Raw genomic sequence first — 25,955 nt, 5'->3', positions numbered from 1 at the left:
CAGGATGTGCCACAGATGCCGTTTGTGTCTGTGGGATCTTAAGCACTGTGTTATGCTAAGCTCCCTAAACATAATTAAGAATTTAATGGGAATCATGTCAAACAGGTCCCAGGGTGACTCTTGCTGCAGTGAATCTAGCTAAATTCAGTATGTATCTGCTGCTCCCATTCCTCACCAAAGCCTACCTCTTTCTCTCTTCCCTCCCCCTGAATCCTCAAACCACCCCTTCCTCTTCTCTCTATGTACAACTCCTCCATCTCTTAGCCCTCTACTCCAAGCCCGTGCTGACTTTGGAGCCTGAATCCAACCTGCGGCCAGGTGACGAGGTGGCCCTGACCTGCATGGCCTATGGTGGTTTTCCTGAGACGGATGTGATATGGCAGGATGGAGGCGGGCGCAACTTGACAGACAATATCACCACCTCGTTGGTAGCCAATGAGAGAGGGCTGTTCACCATGACCAGCATCCTGACAGTCGTGCTGGAGCCCAATAGTACCTACAGCTGCCGAATGATCCACCCACTACTCGGGGAGGAGGGCTACGCCTTTGTGACAATAACAGGTGAGTCTGGGTCTTCATCTCAGCTCCAGGGTCTCTCACTTTACATAGTCACCGTCTTTCAATTACAAACGACACAAACTCATATTCAGGGGTTTACCGTAGTGTTTTATTGTTACAAGTACACACTGATCTTGTTTTCAGCCATGGTAAGGCAGAGTTTCTCATTAAAGTCTTGTGTGCTTTTGTAAATTAGAATGTCATTTGAGTTTTATGCCACTATAGGACAAACTTTTTACTTTGTCTTTCCGACTCTCTTTGTTTCCTTTTGTGGAGTCAGTGGTTCAGCTCCAAAGAAATGATTGAGACATAATGAAATGTCCAATTATGGTCCAATAAGCATAACCCATCAGTTCTTCTGCATCATTAAATGAGATCAGTGGGTGATTATTTCCCTGAGGATAGTCAAATAGCTATTCATCACATATTTCAAAAGGTAATACAGTAATAAAAGATTGTACAAGATAGGGTGATTGGTCTCTGAGTGGCTGCCTGCGGGAAATGTTTGCTAACCAAAAGGAAGATTGATATGTTTGCCTTTCTTTGATTGTTTGATGAAATCTTGAGCTGCATGTGTGACAGCACCTATATGATGGGTCTACTGGTTTTCTCATCTCAACCACCGACCATGTCCCCCCTGGGCCCTGCTTGGGCACTCTGTGTGTTAAGTGCAAGGAGGGTACCATGTAAGGTGGGCCAAGGCTGGGTCTCTAATGGGAGCAGCACTGTGTAAAATGGCTCATAAATAAGTAGAGGTGGCCCGAGTCTGCTCTCTGAGCTGGAGCTGGTGCTGGAGCTGGGGCTGTTGAGGCGGAGGTCGAGGCAGAGGTCAGGGAGTGCTGCTCCACTGGGCTGGGAAATGACTGTGCTGTCTGGAAACAGGATGGCCGATTGGCAGGGCAGGCTCGATGGACGGCTGAGGGAGGGTGGCCTTTATAACTGTTTGGTTGGCCACTTTCAAAAACAGCACAGATAACCGGTCAGACAGACCATTGGGGGAGTGCAAAGGTATTAAACATATGGTGAGAATGAAATACGACTGTGAGGTAACGGTGTCAAAATAGTCTGAGGCTGCTATAACCCCTCTCCCTTTGCTGGATTGATGCACTATTTCAGTTTTGCTTGAAACAAACATGATCATTTTACTGCCTTTCATGTCAGGTTTTCTTGTCTTGTTTACTTCCACTCTTTAAACAAGACACTCATTTAAAAGTATGATTAAAGATAAAGTTGTCTGGGTCGGTGATTTAGATTGTCATGCATTTTTGTCTTTGTGATGTGATACAGTGACAAGCTATTTCCATTCTTTTTAAAGTCAAATTGTTTAACTCTGCAAGTTGGTTTTTCCCGATGTGATTGTGAACATTTTAATATTTCAACTGTGGTGGTGATTTGTCATGAGTATAGAGAGAGTTTGTGGACTTGCATCACTGACCATTTTCCTTGATTTTGACCATGTTGTTGCAACCTTGCTGAGGGTGTGCCCTCTGTTGGTGGCATTTAATTTAAAACGTATTCATCTGTAAAGTTCATCAATCCATCAGTATGGAATAATAATAATTAAATGGGTTGCATTGCACAAAATTAGGTGGAACAAGCCCACTTAGCTGCACCCTATTTTCAATGTCTGTTCAACATTCAGCGTTGTTAAAAGAGGAGGCCACTGGAAGGATCAAATATGATATTTGAGACATTTTATAGGCTTTGATTGTCATTTCCTTTAGTCACAGTGTCGTGGTGCTGCTGTTTCCTAAGCTCTGGAAAAATGTTAAAACAAAGGAATCAGTCTGAACAGACCCAGACAAAGAACATAAAAAAACAGGCGGAAAAAAAGAGGCCCAGCTAAAGAGCACAGGTGTCGTTAAAGTGTGATGCAGTAAAGACTGAAAGAGAGACAGAAGTGGAAGCAAATCCACAAATAGACTGAGGAAAACCCTTAATTAAAACTGTGGCGATCGTGATTTTCAGCAACTGGGTGTACAAGAATAGGAGTAATTTCTCAGTAGGAGCACCAGCACAGCTTGATGATGGCCCAAGTTGTTGGTAAACACACAGAAGATTTACAGTATTTTGTGTGCCGCGATACAAGGAGGCTTGTTTGAAATGAAAATGTATTTGCATTTGTTTACAACAGCTGGTGTGTGCTTAACAGCTTCTGTAATTAATTTTGACCTAGCAGAACTCTTCTGCTGGAGTAGCAGTGTGTGGAGTGTGCCGAGCCTGAGTTGATATAGCGAACACACTTGCTTGCTATATACACACCGCACACCAAACTCAGGCAGTGGAGAATCCTATTATAAGAATGGGTGAAATCTGCTTAAAATTCTAAATGGACTATGAGAGTGGAAAAAAACAGACGACGAAGAAGAAATAGGGAGTAAGTAAAGAGAGGGGGGGGGGGGGGGGGGTGTCGAGAGTGAACAAGCATGTTAAAATTTCACACTCTCTCCAATCTCTGATTGAAAAATTACAATAGTAATACAAATCTCCCCCAGGCAGAACAGGAGTTTGACAAGGTTAATTTTGAGAAAATGAACCCTTTACCCACACTGAGTGGAGCACCATGTGGGCTGGCATGAACTGCACTTTGAGAGTCCGTGTTAAGTCATCCGTGTTAATCTTACCTCGTTTATAGTCACCACCAATTTAGCTACCTCACCAGCAGCATCCAGCCTGTCACTAACATATGCACACAGCACAATGAGACTATTATCGGGCATCGCGGGTTATTTCTGTAAACACGCCCTGCGGAAGCGCCGGTCAGTTTTTCAGCCGAGCTCCGAAGCAGGCGGTGGTGTGTTGTTGTGTTGCTGCCGGGATATTGATAGATTTTGCAGAGTGCAGCAAGGCTTAGTTGTGGGGAGACCCATAGGAACAGCTGGTATTAATGAACAGTTGAATGATGGAAAGGAGCAGCTTCAGTCCTCAAATGAACCGTGGCCTGTCTGCTCGCCTGGCCAATGTGCTTGTGTACCAGCCCCCTCCTCCTCTGTCTCCTCCCCCCTCTGCCCGTCTTGATGGCTTGCACTGTCTGATACTCCCAGCCTATTTCGACCACTTTGTTCTCCTCAAAAAGAATAATGTTCTTGGAGTTTGGGGGGATCAAGAGTCTATATCCTATCATTTTTTACTGATCCTTTTCTGAATGTGGAGCTTTAGCTATGTATCCCATCTACTGGAGCGGCGTGATTGCAGTGTGTTGTCTGATGGCTGGGTTTCAGGGCCTGTCACCGAACACCCCTTCCAGCCAGCACCACCCCCACTCCGTCTGCTTGCTCTCTCAATGAGGATGGCGCCATTTCCCCGGCATCACTCTGCTGGCACATCATTTACAGTGAACAGGGTGCGGATGGAGATAGATAGAGAGGGGGGAAGAAGGAGATAGAGAGATGAGGCAGGAAGATAGAGAGAGGGAGCCAGGGAAACAGGGTTAGGAGGGGTGAGAAGTAAATGACAGGAAGCAAGATGGAGACGAAAACGTTTGCTGAGCTCAGAGTTGTGGCACTATGGCCTGACAGGCAGGAGATGAACTCGCTGACGGAGAGGGAGCTCACCCTACGTGGTGTAGGAGACTTTCTGCTGAATTTTTACTATGTAGCTGGCATTGTCTCGCTTTCACTGGGCAGCACAGTGGCTCAGTGGTTAGCTCTGTCGCTTCGCAGTAAGACGATCCCAGATTTGTTTCCCACTCCTAGTCCTGTCTGTGTGGTGCTGGCATGCCATCCCCATGTTTGTGTGGGTTTCCAGCACATGCTTGTTATTCCCTCAGCCATTCCAAACACACACAAGTGGATTTGTTTAGTGGATAAGTCTTAGGAAGTCCAGACTGGCTGTAGTTTTACTTCTTATGTAAGTATGACTCTATTTGTTAACAATGTTAATAAATTGATTCAAAATGAATTGGATGAAATTATAGGAAAGAAAATTTGATTTAATAACATGAGAATGTCTTGTTGTATCCTACATTACCCACAATGCAATCTGACTGGTAACAGTATTGTTAGAGATCTATGTATGTTATGCACACATAGCCTCTAGTCACTAGCCTCAAGCAGAAATGTGGAGTGCGATACAAGGTCTGGTTTAATCTTTTTTTCTTTTTAACTCCACACTCCCAGATTTTGTTCTCTTTCAAACTTGGGGCAAATGTATTGTACTTTGCACAACTCCTCACACTTTATGAAGCCTGTCATCAACCAAGTGGTAGCCTACACTATTAGAGTTTATTTGCATGCTCATGTTGGGAGGGATCTCATCATACGGACCAGATAAATGACTGTAGCGGAGGAGGGTTTGGGCAATATGTTAAAATTTACCAACTGCTATATTCAAGCAAGTGTACATAGTGCAGAAAAGGAAGGGTCATGGAGTCCACTGCGCACACAGGTCATTTTCAGCAAATGCATTCACGGAAGATCTTAATGGTAGAAACAACAGAATAATACAAATGTTAAGAATAACTCTGGGATTATTTTTTTAAACCAGCAAACCAAAGGATTTCAGAAGGTCAAAGGTCAAAGGTCTATTATTATATTATTGTCATGCAACACATGTTTAAAACATGGGATGAACGAAATTGCGATGCCCTGGTCCCGTGCCAGCCCACTAAGATAAATAAAAATAAATAGAAGTAAAATAAATAAAAACTGTAGTTAAAAACTATAGTAAGCGATTTGTCGAAACTATTTTAAAGCAACATTTTGCTTTTGAGAATCCCCAACCTGATGAGCACACTGCTGTCATCAAGACCAGGGCCCTGGATTTCCCCTACAGTACTTAACCAACCGCATAAGCACATTCCTACTGTAGGTTGACTTATCTAATCACAGGTAGCCAATATATTCAGTAGCCAGAAACAAATGAATAAATCTGATTAGGACCTCCCTCCTGTCTTCAGTCTGAAACTAGTATAGGTGACAACATCCTCATCACCATCATCAAAGAAGTTGTTGTTATTTCTTGTCTATGGTTGGCACGGGTGGATGAAATTGGGCAAAGTGCGTGTGGATCAACAGCACTGTGTCCTTTTAGTCAGATGTTTTCTTTAACCATCATGGACCCTCACCTTCCCTTCTTTGTTATTTGTATTAATCACTTTTGAATCAAATGTAGCCTGCAAAGATGACTCATTCAACTTCGTAGGAATACACAAGGTCACTTACCATGTTTTTCCCTTTGTGCAGGAGGAAAGGAGTAATTCACTGTACTTTTCACCCTTGTCATCTAGACCACATTCACACACTTCAGACATTCCCTCAGTGTGCAGTCAGATCCTCTCAGTCTCCCCAGGTCCCTTCAGACATTCTTTTCTAAGGCAGCTTATTCAACTCCTGATACAATGCTGTTTTTGTGGGACATAGATCCCCAAGGAGAAAGTTTGTTGCTGCATGATTGGGAAGCACAGGCACGCTAAACTTACCTTCACTGTAATAATCAAGGTTAAAAAACATTATTAATTGGTATATAAACATTGACCTTTAACCTGAAGATGGGATCTAACACAGGTGCTAATAGCAGGTAGTCTGTGAGAGCAATTGGCTTTTCATTACGCTGTGTTTTTTCTTCATTAGGCTTCTGCCAGCCTGTTTCTTGCCCCTTTTACTATATTATGTCTTTAGAGCTCAATCCTGACAGCACTTTGCCATCGAAATAGTTACCTGCCATGCTTACTTGAGCCATACTCGTTCCAACGGTGCTTTGAAGAAGTCCCTTCAGTGAGTGTTCTTTTCTGAATACTGTCTCATACACTGTGTTTGCAGCAGAACCTCTGAAAATATTGTGTATTGTGCTTGTTACATTTTTGTGTCTTAAATCATAGTAAAAGCATTTCTGAGCTACTGTTGCCAAAGGGCCAAACAGAAAAATGCAGAGATCTACTGGTTCAAAGGTCCTCTCATTAGAGCATCTGTTGTGGTGAATTTACAGTAATTGCAAATCTTTTTCAAGTATTTTTTACTTCTATTTTCTCTCATAGGATCTTCTATCAAAAGCACTGTCAATCATCTTTGGGGTAATATGTTGTCCAAAAATCATGTTTTTGCTTCCAGCTTCTATAACAAACCGCTGTGTCTGTCCTTGTTCTCTGCTGAATGAGGACTAATTTAAATGCAATTAACAGAGCCTTCTGAGAAGCAGAAAACAGCAGTATAAATGAATTTGTTGTCAGTAGAGCAGCAAGCAGGCAACTTTCCCGACGGAGCACTGTATTAATTAGTGTCCAGTGCACAAACAGGCTTTCTTTCTCTTGCTGAATGCATGCTCTGTCTTATCAGGAGCCCAGCCAGGGAAAACAACCAAATAGACAGATGAAGTAATGTAGGCAATCTAAAATAAATTCAGGTGGACTGCAATGGCACCTTTGTAAGCACATTAATTCCTATCAGGATTATTAACACAGGCCACTTGCAGCTGTCATTACTCTGAAACATTTGAACGTCCTCTACTGGGCCTTCACTATAGGAAATTTTATCCCTGTATTATGGCCAGGGCAAAGTTATTTGTCATGCTCCCATTCTTACTGTTAGCGGCTCTGAGGGATTGTTGGGTCGGATTCAGTTGTGGGCAGTTTCTGGTCTGTGTGCTGCTGCTCTTTTAGAACGGTACAATCAGAAAGATAAAATGAGCTGTGCTCTTTTGTGCTGGGATTTATTCTTCCTTTATTCCAGCCTCCTCTCTGCCATCTTGACTTTTTAACTTTAAAAGGCTTTGTGGTCCTGTCCGGGTTTTAAAATACATTTCTTTGGCACAATTAAAAACTACATTGATTCAGGTTTTCCTCCTGGGCAGTGAGCGTTCCCCTTTACAGTGTGTTTGAAAGGACATCAACCCGTGTGTGTCCATGTCCAGGAAATATGTGGATGTGTGTGCTCACGGTTTGTGTTTGTCTTCACTTGCACACAACTTGAGTTTACTCTGGTCTTGCCTAGGCTGTGATCAAAAACTGTGTTCATTTTTGCTGCAAAACCATCATATCATGGCGGTGTAACACCCTCTCTCCACACCACACACGCACACACACCCCCACCTCCCGCCACCTTCCCACAAACAGCAGTCTGACATCTTTATGTCTGTCCCCGGCCTGGTAGGAACCTGTCTCTCTCTGTCCTCCCTCGCTTTCCTTTTTAGGACACTGTATTTATGATGGGAGTAAATGCACAAAAGCCCCCTTTTGTTATTGATCGGGTTCATTTTGATTTGGACTCACAGCAAGGACTATCATTGGGACCGGTGGGGCCCTGCAGTGTACATTTCACACAGCTCCCTCTAAATCCTGTAAGAGGGATTGGTTTCGGGAGGTCTGGCATCAGTCTTGGCTTCACGATATGAAATCATATTAGTTTCAGCGTTTCAGAGTCACTGGGAGAATAGCCACCAACAAATGGCTGGGCATGCCTTCAAAGTTTAGTTATTTAATTATTCAGCCCGTTTATTTGATGTTTAAACTCTGCACCTGATAACACCATGAATTATTGTCCTGCAAAGGATGTTTGCAAACCTCAGTAAATTGCTTTGTTCTGTGCATGCAAACAGTCCAAATTAGTGGCTGGCTACACACAAAGAGCATTGTCTAATGCTATAATGTGTTTTCAATTAGGAGGCGTTGAGAGATTTAGCTTATTCTCAGGATAGGTGGCTCTTTTCTTCGATAGCTCTAGAGACTAGTAATTGATTACCAAGTGTGAAATGGAAGTTAAGAACGGACTGAGTGTGGCCGTGTCCCAGAGGAGAGGAGTTTCGAGCGGGTATGGTGTTCAACTCGCTCACCTCCCTCTGTGCTGCTGACAGTTTGACTCGAAGCTACGTAAGCACTCAGTGACTCACTGTGTGATAAGCAACGCACCTATTACAGAGCTCTTTATTTCAACCCCAGTGTCAAATATCACAGTAATGACTGTGATTAAGTCGCGACGCTGCCGTGCTCCTTGTGATACCAGTCTGAATGGACAGCGACTCGCAATGACTCACATCCCCTTCAGGTTGCATTAATATCTTCCCGCAGGCTCGGACTCTGTAGCCACGCCTGTCTCCCCAGAGCCCGACAACTTGCAGCTCATTACAGACAAACCGTCCATGAGGAAACAAACTCGCTCCTCTTACCTTATTAATATTGTCAACTGTGTTTAATTTTATCACTTGCCCCCCTCGTGTGTGTTGACGCAGTAAGTGCAACTCTCTGTCAACAGCAGAGACAGCTCAGTGACCCACACCGCGAGAGTCTGTCATATCTATAATGTATCTCTCTCGATGCTTTCAGCCACTTATTCTACCAGATGAAGAGTGATGCCATTTGTTATGTCAGGTCGTTTTCCTGATGTGGTTGTTAGGGGGGATAAGCAATCCAAACAGGGTTATAGTGACGACAGCGTGTGAGAGTACCACGACCGTGTTGTGAAACCAAGAAATTCAGTTCAACCAAACTGAAAATGGATGTTTGGACGTGGAGTACACCTATTATTTAAGGACTGGTTGTTTTCTGTTGCAGAGCTATAAGACGATTGATATGACTCTCATTTCTGTCTGTTAAGGCTGTACAGTCAGTAGCCAGCAGGTGGTTACAGTAAAATATGTAGTTAAGGTTTTCCCAGAGCTGAAGACAAGTAACAAGAAACTTGTTCTATTTTATCCTGGTAGGAACTGAAGCTAACTACCTGTAAACCTATTTCAACCAGACAGAAATAAGAATAAAATCAATATTTTCTCAGTGAGAGAGCAAATAAGTCTGTTTCCCAAAATGTCAAAGTATTCCATGAATATATCACATCCATAGTCAGTCAAACATTGATGTGAAAAATGGAAATGGAGAAAACTATCCAAATACATAAAGTATATTACACATTTTTGCACCCATGTGCTGTATAATCCTATACATACTGAAAAGGGTCTCATTTTCAATTATGTGTCCTGTTCAGGATCCAACAAATTGTCATTGTAAAGCAGGCAGGCTGACAACTGATGCCCTTGGATTTCAATATTTCACTGCATCTCAATAAGACCATGTGACATAATGTGATGACATTGTGGGGGCCAGATGATGTAAATGGTTATAGGTTTGAAATATGTGCTGCTTCAGCAGAGTGATGACTTACATCCAGAGATGAAAGTAAGTGTGTCCTGTTTTGTATTGTGTACCACGAGAAGAATTAGTGCCGGTACTCCAAAGCAGGGAAAGAAGCTGTCAAGGTTACAGAGTAAAATAGGATTCAAGTTGTAATCCTCTACATTGTAAATCTGCCATTGATTCTTCAAGAATGTCTTAAATAATGTTTCTCCCCAGTATTTTTGTGTTATTTATCAAACATTTTAAAGCGAAGGGACGACAGATTCAAAGACAACAGCAAAGTCCATCGTTATGGTGTCAAAATGTGATTAACAGGGAAGAAAAGACGACGACCAACTAAATTTTACATTTGCCTCAAGGTCTCCGTGTCATTTAGGTGCATTGGAGCCACAGGGGTCTATTGTATAAATAACAAAAGAAAGAAACAAAAAAAGAACAAAACTCAATGTCAGGAGCTAATTACTCGGTAATGATCATCCACATTGTGCTTTAACTCTTCACCCTTCCAATAGGGACAAATAGTAGTTGTGCATTTGTAAGGAGGGGTGGCCATAGGCTCTGTGGTGGATGTTCCTGACTTGCTTTTACAGTTTTCAGTCCGAGGGCCTCCTGTACACACATTTGTCTGTTATTTCTTCAAGATCTTCCACAAAGCTTCCCTTGAAGGAATAGTCAGTGAAACGTGTTAAGTCCACCATTCTTAGAGTAGGCCTACTTAAAAGTCATGGTCCTCCATCATCCTGTTCATCTCTGGGACTATTGGTTTGTCTTCATTGTTCTTCACCACAGTCTCGGGAGATTCTGATCTCCATCCCTCTTAAGTTGAACTGAAGTTGAGCCTCGGAGACGCTCCAACATCTGATGTGTTGATCCCAACTGAGTATCCACATTCATGGATGAGTGACTGCAGCAGGAGCCTCAGATCTCCTTGCTTAGCCTTCAACTCCCTTTTCCTCCTGCAGCTCCTCGAGGTCCCTTGGAAATAGTAGGGGCAGCCTTGGATATCGGGGTCAAGGGTCAAGGAACATCTCAAAGTCCTTTTACTTATTTGCATCATTGTCTGCAGTGATGCATACTTTTCGCTTTCCCACATTTGAAGCATGTTTGCAACTATTTCAGAAATATTTTCTGTATGATCTTCTGGGAAGAGCAGATTAACTGTAAAGTTCAGTTCAGTTCAGTTTTATTTACTGTATATACCGAAGGAAATTGGATTTGCATCAAGCATTACAAACATAATAGACAAAAGACAGCATCTCACACATAAACATGTCACTAGCCACAACATAGTGCAGTAATACATAAAAAAAACTGTACAAATAATAAAAACATACTACTAATAATAAATTACTGTTAATAATAATAATGCATAATGCTCTGTGCATAGTAAAAATGTAAACAGTCTACACAAAGCTTATGTAAAGTTTATGTTCCCCACCTCCATTGTTGTTCCACAGGTCAGTAATCGCAGCACTGGCTCTATGCCAACCTGTGACATGTCAGCTTTTAGCTTGTAGTACATTCATAGCAAGATAGATATACCTGGTTTTATCCAGGTGCTGGAAATTCACCACATATCGACTTATTCTTCATGATCACCTTAGTGTTTTAGAGCAGCACACAATATTTTGGACACTGACGCTGGAAATAATATGTGCTATGGTTTTCCTGGCAGCATCTGTATTTCTAATGTCTCCAAGTTGTGGCCCAAGTGACAGAATCAGTTTGTTTTTATTTACAGTACCAAGGAAAGGTTTGCTTACCATGCTTGGCATATTGGCAGTAGCCTGGTTCACATGCTCACACCTGGGAGCAGCCAGAGTCATGTTCTGCCAATCACTGTGCAGCTCCTCAAGAGTTTTAATGCCCAGTAGCCTGAGAACTTGTGGATTGTTCTGTGCCAGCGTAGGTTTTCAAAATAAAAAAACTGAAAATAATATGATTTTCCCATTTGTTCAAGCTTACCCCTGTTCTTGAATGTCTCTCTACCTCTTTTGCATTTTTCTTCTTTAGCTGCCAGAAGGGAATATCAAGCATTTTTGGTAGAAATGACTTTTTTTCATCAGTGTAAAACTCCCTTAGAGTCTGTTTACATAGCTCTAAGCCATCAGTGTAGAGATCTTAAAGTATAGTAAATGTGAGGATAAATGCCCTTATTTGTGTGTTAGCTAGCCTAATTTCAGTCATAAAGTATTAGTTGTGTGGAAGTACTACCCTTGTGGGACATTGGTATGCACATATAGTCCCTGATTCCTCTCTCAGCCAGGGGCCCAGCATTTTCTCAGGCTAAATAACTTTGCTACACACAAGTTGTGAGACTGTGATTAACCATATTCCACTGAGAGAGAGATTTACAGAGTCATTTTTCAGTGTGTCCAAGATATCATATTTTGAAAGTGCTGGAAGGAGACAAAGTATATTTAAGCAATAAGCCATGAGAAGCTGTACTTGACAGTGATTTTGGAACAGCTTAGAGGCATTGTTAGGGACTCCTCTAAAGGAACCGTCAAAGTACAGCCCCAAGTAGCTTTTTGCTTTTGTAAAATGACTGCAATAAAGAAATAGTGTTAATGCGCTATAAATTTCACATATTAATGTAATTTCAGTAATAAATAACGATACTCTCCGTTTTGAGTGGTAATTTGAGGTTATAAGGTATTTTACAAGAACTTAAAGCACAGTCAATCAAAAGCACAGTCAGGAAACTGCTCTTTGTTTTAAACTCAATAATTGACTGAAGAAGAGCTTTATGTATTGATCCAGCTGAGCCCTTAATGGACATGGTAAAGATCTTTCAGTGTTTAAAAGCCCCAAATCTTTGAAATATCTATTTAAATCATTTCCTCTGACAGTAGAACGGACTGCTAGTGTGCAGGCTGCAGTCATTTATTCAAGCTCACAGTGAGTTAAGTGACTGCAAAAATGTCATTGTAAAAACAGCCCCAACCGTCATCCTTCTGAAAGAAACTAAACAACTAATAAACAGGGTTACATATCAGATAGTGTAATCTGTGTTTTGTTTGAGACTTTTTTTTGTTTAAGGAAGACGTTCTCCTCTCACCTCTCCTGTCTCCTTCCACCGCCAAGCACATCACACTTTTAAAAATGCTTTGAATAAATCAATGCACTGTTTTTTTCTTTTTTTCTCAGAGTTAGCTGGTGAGTGATTGAAGTTCAAAGCCTCATGTTGGTAAGGATCTGCCCCGAGAAATAAAATCAGACAAGGCACCATGTCCCTGTTAGCACCAGGGGTGTTATTCAGAAGCTACATTAAACCTGACCTCTGATAGCAGAATCTGTACTGAATCAACAGTGTTTACACTTATTTGCATCCAAACTATGCTAATAATCACAAGAAGAGGTTAGGTTTTCTTCTTGAGATGAACAGCTAACAGGAATGAGCTGACCTGCTCCAAAGTCTGAGCCCGGCGTAGCTCTTGTGCTTTGAGAATATTCATCTGTCTCTCCAGTAACCACCAAAGACTGCAGCAGAGGAAAATGAGAAATGCTGTTTTATAATGAGAGCCCTAGGCAAAGACATACAGAGACGTGTCTTTTAAAAAAATCTGTCATTATATATTCTCCAAGTAATACTGCAGTGGGAGAAGCATACTAAGAACTTACACTCTTTGAAGAGGTCCAGGCAGTGCTCTAATGTTTCGGATGGAACTTGCATTGCTTTTGTGATATAGGGCTAAGCTTATATCCTGTCATTTTCTATTCAGAGATGTTATTGTGTAATCAGCGTCTGTTCTTGTGGATTTGAACTATGACTTTGCTCCATCAAAAACAAACACTGATACTTTGAAATTTGTGCATCAACCGGAAAGATATTAGACAGAATCAACAGTGACAGTAAAAAAAAAAGAAAAAAAAGTTATGCAAGCGATAAGACAGTTTTTATAACTCAAGCACAGTAGATACAATGACAAAGCGTCTGTGCTGTTTAGCTTTGTCCATCTAAAGCATATCACTTATAAAAGCTAGTGCAACTGCTGGGTGTGTTCCTGACTTAAATAAACACTTTAATGGATGGTAAGTGTCATGTTAAAGTTCATGTCCTGGATGTTATTTCTCACCCACTTCGCACTATACTGATGCAACGCAGGAGTTGTTTCAGCAATAGGTGAACTAACTGCAGGGAGTTTCAACCTGCAGCTTGCTCTTGGTGCACTGAGCCATTGAAAATTAGCACAATGGGAGTTATGGATCATCCACCTTGTTCACGTGCCTTTCCAGCAATAAAGTGACTGAATATAAGTCACTGTGTGTCAATGAAGTACTCTATGTGTAATGAGCCCTGTTTATCCTTGTATCTATGGACTGTATTGCAAACAAAAATCAGCATGTGAATACGCACAGATAAAGCAATGTCACAAATATAATCTTTATCGCACTTAAAAGCTGCAACAATCAATACTTGTAACACAGTAAAACACAGAATAATCACCTGCATTTTAGCATTTCTCAGCTTTTTGTTCTTATGCCCTTCTGTTCAGTTCAGTGTAACTGCTCTCATCATTTCCAGCTGCAGAGGGAGGCTGTTTTCAATAAGGCTCTGATAAACCCACTGTATGCTACTTGACCAGCATTAAATGGCAAACTGACACCGCTAGCAACTACCTTTGAGTAGTGGGGCATTTAGAGCCTAAAGAGCAAGATATATCTGCCAGAGGCTGGTGGAGAGAAAGAAGAACTAAAAGGAGGAGGAACATTAGTGGACTTGCATTTGTCCAGTGGCCCAAAACACAACCACAAATGTGTGTGTATGTGTGGGCACATGCGCACGCAGTTTGAACAATGAATATTAATATTGGTCAGTGTGTTTCTGCGTGTGGATGTGTAGGTAACCATTTGCTATAGCACTCACTATAACCAACAGCTTTATAAGGTGATAATATGTCAAAGTTGTGTTCATGGCTTAGAAAAATCTATTCATACTGCTTTAAGAGGAACAAAAAGTAGCTCAAGTGTCAAATAAAGTTTGGGTATTGCAGAATAAATGTGCACTCTCTGTTTTAAATGGCTCTTTAGTCCTTTCATACCTATTTATCCTTGTTACTCTGCTCTTTGCGCCTCCACTTGGCATTATCAAGTGGCCAGATAGTCTGTTTTGGTACTGATAGCTGTCACTAGTGATTGTCTCCTACACATCCTCAGCATCTTGCAGGCAGTCCTTGTTTAAAAGCTAATTAAAAATGGAGACAACACAGCGTTGTAAACTGATTATTGCACCCAAGTTCCTCCCACATTGTGAAGATGGCCCAGTGAAGAAATGGAGTGACTAGAAAAAGAAAAAAAAGAAGAGGAAGGAAAAAAAAAAGAAAATCAATAGTCCACTCTGCCTCCAACATCTTAATGCCACTCTCGGTGGAGAGGCATGTGTGGAAGTGATGGAGTCTCTGTCAGTTACTAGACATCAGAGGAGTTTTTAATTGAGGCCCCAGTGGGGCTGGAGGGACATGGGAGATGTTGAGAGAGAGAGAGAGAACTAGTCTGGCTGGTGTTAGATGAGGTGGGCAGACCTGTTGTGAGGCAGTATAGTTGTCTGCTTTCATCTCCCTCTCAGACGAGGGCTGGGTAATATGACATGAAATTTGATGACGGTGTATCTTAAATATGATAATACCATGACGTATATCACGTTTGAGACATGTTCTTCATAATTTAAATATGATCTGGTGCAAGACAAAACTCTGGGACTGTTGCAATTTAATAATAATAGAGGTTTGTACGCACTACACAGGTGTGTGTGTGTTGTTTGCTTCACTCTCTCTTGCATCAGTCGCAGTGCAAGTTCCTTTTCTATCAGGTAAAATAGTTGCGAGACTGTTTTATACACCGTGAGTCCTGTGTTTGCGCCGGGTCCCTCCACAGCTGACGTGTCATCATTTAGGACAGCTACTCTGACAACAATGTCTGCATTGTGGTTTTTCTCTTTACACCAGTGCCAGTGCTGCTCGTGTCAGAGCCAGAGCACATTCTCCAGCATCCCTCATTCTTGCTGACATGTTTCCTCATGGTTTGCTCCGGTCTCTATTGAGCTGTCTGCCTCCATTGCTTCACCCGCCCTTTCCTTTGCATGCAAATGTGCATTTGTTTTAGTGTAAAAACAGAAGCCTCTTGCTGGCCAACGCGCACTAAGCCGATCCTCACCGTGCACTTTGACGTGACATTTAAAATCCATTCCCTACCACAATAAATGGTGTAGCCAAATCCGCGTCAGGGCACGTATCTCCGCTGGTGTGCAGTTTATTCGGGTTGCACTACCCACCTCTACCTCAGGCTTGTGTAACATATTCCTGCACAGAGCTATTACACATCCTCACACCCTTCTGCCTTTAATGTCGCATCTGTCTTGCTAACACGACAGCCATACAGTTGGCTCTGAGCTGTATACTCAGTTAATTAGCCAGTCTACTTGGTATGGGATTACCTTCAACTGTAAAGATGAAAAAAAATTCAACCTTGCCTCTGGCATATCTGAGTAAAACTTGAATCTATCCCTTGGAGTGTGCCTGAGCCTTAGCCCTGGTTCCCCTTAGCAAATCAGTGGCTGTCATTGTAGGTTTGGTTGTATATGCTGTGGCAATACACAAAAACAGCCCAGACACACACTGAGATTACTTCACTGAATTCTGTCTTGTGCATTTGTTTACAGTATATGATGCTATGAAATCCTGGAAACTCTATATGGTTTTGGCCACCAAGAGATGTGCTCTGAGTTTAGGCAGCTGCAAGAGATGACATATAGTATGATAAACAGAAACAGAAGGCCATGATGTCTATGTTGAACATATAGATAAGATAGAAGATAGATATATTCTATAGTCATGCAGTTCTGTGTACTTGTATATGACTAAAAGGCACATAAGGATAAACTGAACAATAGCTCAACATGTGCAAGTACAATTTTAAATGTTTAATACATGAAGGCGTGTGCTACAGTGCTTCAGTGTTTGTATGCTGTGAGCCAACTCCCTCACCTTTTCACCTGCTTTGGTCAGTTGGTCATAATACCCCATCCCTCCACCATTCCCCAACTTACCTACCTCATCCACCTTTCTTTCCCTCTTACCCTCCGCCATACCCCCCACACCAACACCAGATGGCTTTTACAGTTCTACTACTGGGGGAAAAAGAGAGAGGACTTTATTCCCATAAATGCAGACCCATTACTCAGTTTTAATGTGCATGTCTGCACATCATACACTTGTGTTCGCCACAAGCGCATGGCATCAAGGGAAGGGCAATAATGTCAGACAAATTGTGTAAGTAAATGGGCGCTAGGTCGTCCTAGAGACGAACGCTTTGCCTCTCTGCATGCCAATAAGACACTGAGGTAGCATCTCGCTGAAAAGCAATTTATTGAAATGCAAAAAGAGGAGAGAAGGCTCGAAGCAAAGATGCTGACAGGACAAAAATCTGTCGCCATCCATCTCAGTTTGCCAAGTTTTGCCTCTACAAGTGAGCTTCTTGTCCTCTCCCAGAGAAGAGAGGTGTTCCTAGAGATATTGCAAGAACAGCTGGTGTGCCTGCGTTGTCACAGGCTTTTATATGCTGGGTCTGAATGTGCAGGCTTTAAAGGTTTTGATGGACACCTCTGAGGTTGATAATAAAGGCTGGTAATTGAAACTGAAGCTGAAACAAATTCAAAGTCATTCGTTGAATGTGATGCTAATATTCATGCTCATGTTTTTCATTCTGGCTAATCCGTGCCCTCTGACACTAAGGCCATCTTCTTTCCATTAGCGCCGTTGTTTTTGTTTCTGCCAATCTCCTTCCTGAGAGATCGGCAGTGCTACACGGAAACTGAATAAAGAAGTTTAAATCACCTCTGTCTGCAAGCCTGTTTGCACTCACTGAGGTAGTATGCATCAATCACCTCACCAGTTTTGGGTGCATTTGATTTAAGTGTGAGCTCCTGTTTTGTCTCACTGAGTTTTATATCTCATTCACTTTACTGTTTCTACCCTGCCTTACTGTATTGTCTGAATGAATGTCTTTATCTCTGCAATGTGACTCATTGTTAGAGAGATATATAAGCCTATTTCCAGTCCTGGGCCTGGCTGTGCCTCCCTGGTCTCCAGGGCTACATAGGCCCTCCAGCAGGCCTGGGCCCTGCTGCTGATCAACCCCTGGGCTCTTCTGTGATCAACACGTCTCCTCTACAGGTCCCCGTTCTCTCTTCCTCTGTTTTCACAACCTAGTCAGGATAAGGCCAGCTTGTTCATCCTGACAATGAAAGTAAAACCTAATTGACTCTTCCTCTCCTCTTCCTCATCCCTCCAGCTTGTCTACAATGAGCCTTGAGGCTCTTTTTAGCCTGAAGCCATCCTCCTGTCAAAGGACATTATTCTCCTTTGGTCACAGCTTAAGAGGGAAGGTTTCTTCTAGGCAGGTAAAACTGGGGTGACAGTTGGAGAGAAAGCAGCTTTGATCTCCACCGCCTTCACGTTGCAGAACCAGGATGACAGGCAAGGGAGTCTTAGGAGCACTCTATTCCACCAAATGTGCTGGAAAGAAAACACTCAGGCTTGTAAAAAAGCCTGCAAATCTTGGGTCTCACATTCACAGAAGCCCAAACAATACCTAAGCTGGCCCCTTGCGAGTCCCCTATAGTGTCTTCCAGAGACTAAGGGAGCCTCATTTCTCACTGGTGATGTGCCCTGTGTTAGAGGCCCCATATGGAGGGGGTGGTTTATCATACTCTTGCCTGCCCCCATTAAATATCTATTTTTACCATCCTGCCTGCTGTGGCCCCCTATGATACACAAAACACCTACAGTGAAGCACCACCTTGTAAAAGAAGTAACAGTAGAGGATAGGTTCCAGGTTTGGTCGATATATAATCTATATGAAAACATTGCAAACATTAATTCAAGATACATTTGCTACCAGTAGTATCGTTTTATTATATATAAAGAGAACTTTGATAGTGTCCAACAACAACAAAATAACGATGACACAATAGCTTTTTATTATATAGCACAGTATATGTGCAATATAATAGTAAGTAATACAACAGCACCATTTTATAGCCTCTAAAACTGCTATGGTGTTGACTCGATGCCTCACAGATACAGTGTCCATAAAAGCTGAACATGATATTGGATGTGCACTATATTGGGCAGATGTTCCTGTAACTGGGTCCACCTACAGGATCTATAAGCAATGTACAAGACAGATGTGACCTCCACATGTTCAGACAGCTGTGGAATGCCGCCTTTCTTGGGGCCACAGCGCATGACAGTGGCAGTTTATAAATGCATTACACGAAGACTAGGAGCTTATTCTTTTAATAAACAAAGTCCTACCGCAGATTTCAAAATAAAAGAGAATGCAGACGGGGGCGACCTGCTTCATGTATGTATTTGCAATGTACTTACTTTCACTTTTTTATATTAAAATGATTGACGTGTATTGGATGATAGAAGCGCGGCCAACATGGAAACGTCAGTGGCAGCTTAAAATCCACACATCAAACATATAAAATGAAAACACATTTTATAAAAAGCAGCATTTAGTTAAAATGTGCAGACTTTCATCATGTCTCCAGGCTTTTCATGTTGCAGTAAATTATCAGGATAAAAAGAATTATATCCGTGTGGTTTATGTACAATGACTAATCAACAGTGAATGTGTATCTACAGACAGGAACCCTAGTGAGTGTGTGACATTTAGGCCGGTTATTATGATTGTCTTGTTTCATTTTGTAACGCATCACGTCAGTTAATGCAATCACAATCTGCACTTCCAGCCGCGTTCACTTAAAATGTGTCTTCTGATGAGCGCTACGCATGCATAGCATCTAAAAAAAATGCCAAATGTGAGGAGTGAAGTTTGCCCTGTTTGGTACAGCTCTGAAGTCTGCAGACTCCAGGTAATGTGACAGCGCAACCCAGAGCACTCCATCCTCACCCTTGCACAGAGGGAATAGGGAAAGGGGGAGAGAGACGATAGGTAAACAGAGCCATTAGAGACAAATCTATTTCTGAAGAAAACAAAATCACATCATCAAACAAGAGCAAAAGAAAAATATGATCCTGCAGCCCTTTGGGCCCCAGCGTAGCAATGATAGCCGACTATGGCATTTGTCTTTATCAGTCTGCCTTGAGGGAGGGAGAGCGTGGTGGGGAGGTGTGAGAATAAAAAGAGAATGAGGAAGACAACAGAAACAAAGAGCAGCACGTTTTCTTTACTCGTCAAAGAGCTAGACACATTTGTTACTTTTCTGACTTCATGATTCGAACAACTTGCGTATGATTATTTGTCTTTCATACATGTTTTATGGTTTCGTTGCTGGTACAAAGTGGCTCTCAGATGGTCATTCTTTAAATATAGCAGAGTGAAGGGCTCGGTGGACAGTGAGCCACAGCATCATCAGTCATGACTAGCCGGGGGAGGCGTATGCAGCTTCATCAAAATGACAGGATTGACTTTCTAGATTTTATCCTTTCTCTGTGGCATTTGGTTGTTTATCCTGTTTTGCAGAGGCAGTGGCAGTGAGTCTTTTTAGAGCCTTGTGAATTGAGACTGTGTTGAAAGAGATATGGCTAAACAGCCTGCGATGACCTTAAAAATAGACTGTGAATATGTTAATACCTACCTTAGCAATAATTGTGAACTTTGCATACTATGTGTGCACATTTGAGAGTGTTTGTGGGTGTGTATCAAAAAAAGAATTCATTGGATGAACGTAATTTTATCTTGCCACCTATATTCCATCTAAAGAAATCATGTTGAGTCAGTCTATCTTGATTGTGTTGGTCTGACTTAATTGAATTATGTTAACACAATTCAATCGTGTTGGATGAACTATAGGTTTTTCTTAAGCTAAATGCTAATGTCAGCAGGCTAACCCACTCACAATGATGATGCTAACAAACGGGTAGAACATTAACTATGTTTATATCTTCGTTCAGTCTTTATGAAACCAAAGTATTTGTCAAATTGAACTTTTGATGTGATGATGGCATTTAAAGAAAAGTTAAGAGATCACTTTACGTCACATTTACTGGTCATCATGTGCGAAATCTGTACTAACTGTGTTTTGTACATCTGTACAAAATGTTGTGGCAAACATAACCAGTTCATGTTGAGATATTTTAGTCTTGACCAAAGCAGTGGACTGACGGACTGACTGATGACAGACATGTTGATATCCCCTGATGCAGAGACTAAATGTTTTTCCTTTTTCTTTTCTTTTTTCATTATGATGAAACGGTGAGTACATACCTATCCTTCTCCTCTCATCAATGGGTCTCTTTTTTTGCCTTTCATTAAGTCTGTTTTGTGGAACAATGAGGCACATTTTGTTTCTCAGCGTCAGGACTGGATCTCCATCTGAGAATTGATTACCTCCAAAAGGATGCCTCTATTTGCCCTCCATCTTGGCTGGGTCGTATTATAGCCTGTCTGCCTGTCATCATAGCTGATGCCAAGTCCTTACAGATGCTTCATCATTTCCTCTTTCCAGTGCCAGTCATTTTTCAGTCTTTCTTATTTTATTTTATTTTTTATTTTTCCCTATCTACCCAGAACGGGCACTCTTTGAAGGAGGTCTGTTTGTGCTACAGCCAGGCTCGCAGCTATTAAGTGGCTCTGCGGTTTTCTTTCCTCTCCCTCCGTTCAGTTTGAATACCCCAGGGAAATCTGGTTGTGTCTCTGATATCGTTTTTGTCCTGCTGACCAGTTTTTTTTTTGTTGTTGTTATTGTTGTTGTTTTATTTCTCCTCATCAGTTTGTAGTTTGCCAAGATGCTGTCACTAACGGTGATGGATAATTGCCTTGAAGGTGATTTTTGTCCAGTGCTGCTGTTTGCAAGACATGTTCTCATTACACCCCTCAAATTGTATTACATATACAGTAAATGCATATTACCATTATCACTACTCATTCAATGTCAGAGAGGTAATAATTATTTTGCAGACATGAAGCAGCTATAGTTTATTAGAATAAATGTATAACTTCAGATATCAGAGCAGTGTGTAACAGAAGGCAGGGGGTGGGATAGTCAATATCCTCTCTGGGCCATGCCAATACTGTTTGAGCGCAACAACAACACAGGCGTGTGCGTCTGCTAAGCTATCTGCCATCTGGACTCAATTGAAAAACTTGAGTGTCTTAATTGGACACTAGTGGAGACGATCTTATATTTTTGTTCACTCTTTTCACTTTCACTGTTTTTGAATGTCAAGCCTGGGGAGTGGGGATGATGATGATGATGATGATGATGATGATGATGATGATGATGATGATGATGATGATGATGATGATGATGATGATGATGATGATGATGATGATGATGATGATGGCAATTATTATCATCACTGTCATCACATTGTGCATAAGTAGTCCTGGCTAATTCAGGTTTTTATGACAATGAGCTCTAACAGCAAAACTGTCAAATGCTGAAGTAATGGTGATGGATACAGCGGTGACAGTCGTGCTCTTATTTTAGCTCTGCAAGAGTGAATAATGAGGCTTCTCCCTTCTCTGCCCCCTCTCTCCCTCTGCCCTTTGCTTCAGGTCAGAACATCGCATTCCCCCCGGTGGCTCTGTGGGTAACTGTTGGCCTGGCAGTGTGTCTGCTGGTGCTGCTCATCGCCCTGGCTGCTGTCTGCCGCAGGAAGATCAAGGAGAGCTGCGAGGAGGCCAGGAGAGAAGGTAGGGAGGGAATGGAAGACGAAAAGAGAAGGGGGGGAGAGGTGACTCTGCACATTCAACAACATTCAGTATGTTCTAACAAAGAGTGCAATTCATTGGTAATGTCTCCTTTGAAATTTGGTCTTTAAGGTTAGATAAAAGCATGTTTTTAGGCTGCCTCGCCTTCATTAGGAGCAATATGAAACTTGGATGTCAGGGCAATGCCAGTGTTAGAGCTTTGTGTGCAAAAAAAGAATGAAAGTAATGCAGTGTTTTGCTCTTTTTTCTTGGGCTGTTCTCAGTACACAGGTCAAGGGCTCGCTGCATAATGGATGGTGACCTCTCATCTTTTCAGCTCTTCTCAGGGACTTGATCAAGATGAACTCTCCACATACTGTAGTCGACCAGCAGATTATATATATATATTTGCGACGTGTTGCCTAGATCCTGTAGGAGGAGCATTGAGAGTGAGGGAGATAGAGCAGAAAGCAGTGATGAGATGTTAACTGCTCAAGGAACTTTGAGAATCCAGAGGGAGTTCTGCTTAATGCATATAGGCAGGATCTCGGGTGGTGGGACACATATCTTCAGCAGAGAGGAACATAATTACTCGGGTTCAGTAATTAGCGTTGCGGAATAGCAGAGGATCGCCGCAAGTGCAAAGAGAAAAAGTTTTGAAATGAGATAGATAGTGCAAAGCCACCAGCTCTGCTGTAATGAGATCCGCTCAGAGTGGAGGAGACATTTAAATAAAGGTCAGCCAATGTCTGCACCAGGGCCCAGAGGTTTAAAAATAAATATGGAAGTGACACAGACTCAGAGGAAAGAGTAAATAGCTCAGTGGAACATATAAAATCAAATGAAATGGAAAGAGAGAAATATAATGCAGTTCCTCCCATGGGCAAAGGGCTTCCAGGGGTGTGGGGCCCTTCTCTTCAGTGTGCTGGATGAGGAGCTGCATCTCTCCTCTGCAGCTCTAACACCCAAGGCTGGATTAATTATGTGGTCATCCACTGTCCACCTTATTGAAATGTCTCATTTTATCCACTGCGAGAAATGTGGCCGCAGTCTTTGGTGTTTTCCAAGCATGAATCCGAAGGCTTGGAAATCTGACTTATTCACATATTATGCGGACTCATAATACTCCTGATAGAATGATACTGTACAGTATGAATACAGATGCGGAGGGGCCTAAAATAGGATTGCTATGCACATATCCAGAGCTGTGGGGAGGGCAGGAAGCAGGGAAGTGCAACCTAATTGTGGTTGTCTTATCTTTTAATGGTGTTCCTGGGTATTGGCAGATTGAAGTTGACTCTCTCTTCACCATGTCTGGGTAGTGAGGGTAGAGGGGTTAGTAAAAGTGGCAAAGTGAGCAAGTCATTTTTCTCCCCTGTCATAATGTATGTGGAGCACCTGAATGTGTATCGTAACAGAGCAGAGCAGCTTGTGGTATTGCAGCTGGAAGTGAAAGCTCAATTCCAGGGGCAGTGTTGTTTCAACACCAGTGTAGCTTTGTTCTGTCTGATATTTTCCTCTTTCATCCCTCTCCTCTGTCCTTACTTACATAATGACTCTGACTAATATGTGCTTCCGATGACCTATCCCGGGCCACTGTTCCATTTCTCCAAAGCTCATTTTACATTTAGATAAGCATATGATTTAATCAAACCTACTCCCGAGATCATGTGTAGGTGACACACAGCGGATTCCCCTTCTGTGACAGATGAAAGTCATAAGGAAAGCAGCGTTTCCCCAAGGGTTTCTTCCACAGTGGTGCACATGTTTCACAGGGTTTAACCAAGGGCGCACCCAAATGCCATAACTGCTAAGCTTCTATTATTGCCATGATCACTGAGCAAATTATCTATTTATTATCAGTAGTAGTAGTAGTAGTAGTAGTAGTAGAAGTAATAGTAATATAAATAGTACCGGTAGTAGTAATAGTATAGTAGTAGTAGTAGTAGTAGTAGTAGTAGTAGTAGTAGTATAATAAGTATGATTAATTATTATTATTATCATCACCTCGTGCATTTGTGTAACTTGTAGATTGTAGGTAACTCCAATAATTTATAAGAAATGTAATTAAAGGTTATATTATAAGCAATGCATGATCAATTATATAATCTGTACATGTACTGTGTATATATATAGCCTACTTTTTTCTAGTAATTTTGTAATCAAAATTGTATATATTTAAAATTATTAATCTTACTGACAGTATTGTGTGTTCTGCTAACAAGCTGCTAACAAGCTGAAAAAGTCAATCACATGGAATCATTTTAATAATAATGATTTAATAATTTGGAAAGATGACGCCTGTGATAATGCCACATGTCCAGTGAAATGCCAAAGAAGTTTAAAATTCACCTGAAATCTGTAACAGCAACATTTTTCTAAAACAGAAGAAAAATGAAAATGTCTCTTTTTCCTTGTCCTCATCACTGACCACTAAAACATCCACCTCCAACCTTTTCAGTGACCATTTGAACCTCCAAAAGATCCCTGGGAAGTCACAGTGGACTTCTAGAAACTTGATAAATGACAACTACTACTTCTTGAAGTACCTTCTTAACCTCCTCAAGGACTACTAGAACTTCTTCAATGACCAATTCAAACTTTATACTCCTCCCTATCAGCCACTAAAACATCCCAAGCAATACAGAGTCTTCAGCTACCACTAGGACCTTATATGACCAATAACCATCTTCATGTTCTGTTAATAATGTTTTGACATGGTAAAATAGAAATAAAGCCTAACATGAAGTGTGTTAGCAAGTAGTGAACCTGAAGATTTACATTACTCTATGTAAAAAATACTCGTAAAAATAGTCATATGCTAAATCCCAGACCCCTTTTTTTGTTTTGTTTTTTATTGAGCAATATTGTTTAATTTTTGTCATCAATAGTTGATATACAAAGGGAGGGAGAATGAATTAAAACCTACGCAGCACAAATACTGCTGAAATTAAGACTTATACCCTAATATGCACAAATGTTTTAGAAGGAAGAGGACCACTGTTTCTAGGGTGCAAGAATTAAATAATTAGACACACTAATCAATGTATTTATAGCACAGTATAGGTTTAGTAACTAAAGCAATTTGCTTTTGCTTGGGTTTTGAATCACTCATGTCAAAGCAGTGTTTAAAGAGATTCAACAGCAGTGCTGCGCCACTTAAAGTAAGGAAAACACAAAGGCAGAAGGGAGGATGATGAGGAACACTAACACTGCTGCTTCAGTCCCCTGACTCTCTCGTCTTATATGTGGTTTGTCCAGCTTTTGGCTTAAGCCTTACCCACCATCCTTCTTACCCCCACACATTTAGGACACAGCCAATAGGGGTATAAAATTGAAACATTCTCAATGTACAAGGGAAGCAGTTCTCACTCCCTGCCCTGTGGATGTGCCCTCATCTTCACCCTTACTTTAAGGTGCCTTTAAATGAGCTTCACACTCCTATCAAAGCCCTGCCCCCCCCGAGGTATTTCCACTGCTGCCACAGTGGAGGGACTGTTTGTCGATATGGAGGTGTTGAATGAAATCGGTGAAGGTAAACGGACTCGGACATATATGTGGATCTAACACCACAATTGTGAGGATGTGAGGCAGTAGTATATATTGCTTTTTTTCCAGGGGCTTTTGTGGATTTTGTTCTCAAAGTGTGCGTATTATGAGACTCAAACCTGTA

The 25,955-nt window shown here is 41.6% G+C and overlaps 1 protein-coding gene across 3 annotated transcripts in view; it reads left to right on the top strand.

Annotated features, from left to right (window-relative positions):
- cd276 (CD276 molecule) overlaps positions 1–25,955 on the top strand; it is a 63,023-nt gene that overhangs the window by 19,052 nt on the left and 18,016 nt on the right. For all 3 annotated transcript variants that reach the window (XM_083969208.1, XM_083969209.1, XM_083969210.1), the window contains 2 exons: positions 265–561; positions 22,148–22,285. In XM_083969208.1, the coding sequence (XP_083825334.1) occupies positions 265–561; positions 22,148–22,285 (435 nt within the window). The remainder of the gene's footprint in view (positions 1–264; positions 562–22,147; positions 22,286–25,955) is intronic.

The sequence above is a fragment of the Trachurus trachurus genome, assembly GCF_905171665.1.
Source record: "Trachurus trachurus genome assembly, chromosome: 3".
NCBI lineage: Eukaryota > Metazoa > Chordata > Actinopteri > Carangiformes > Carangidae > Trachurus > Trachurus trachurus.
Note: the sequence above shows the minus strand (reverse complement) of the source record. Positions and strands in the feature narration are given on the sequence as shown.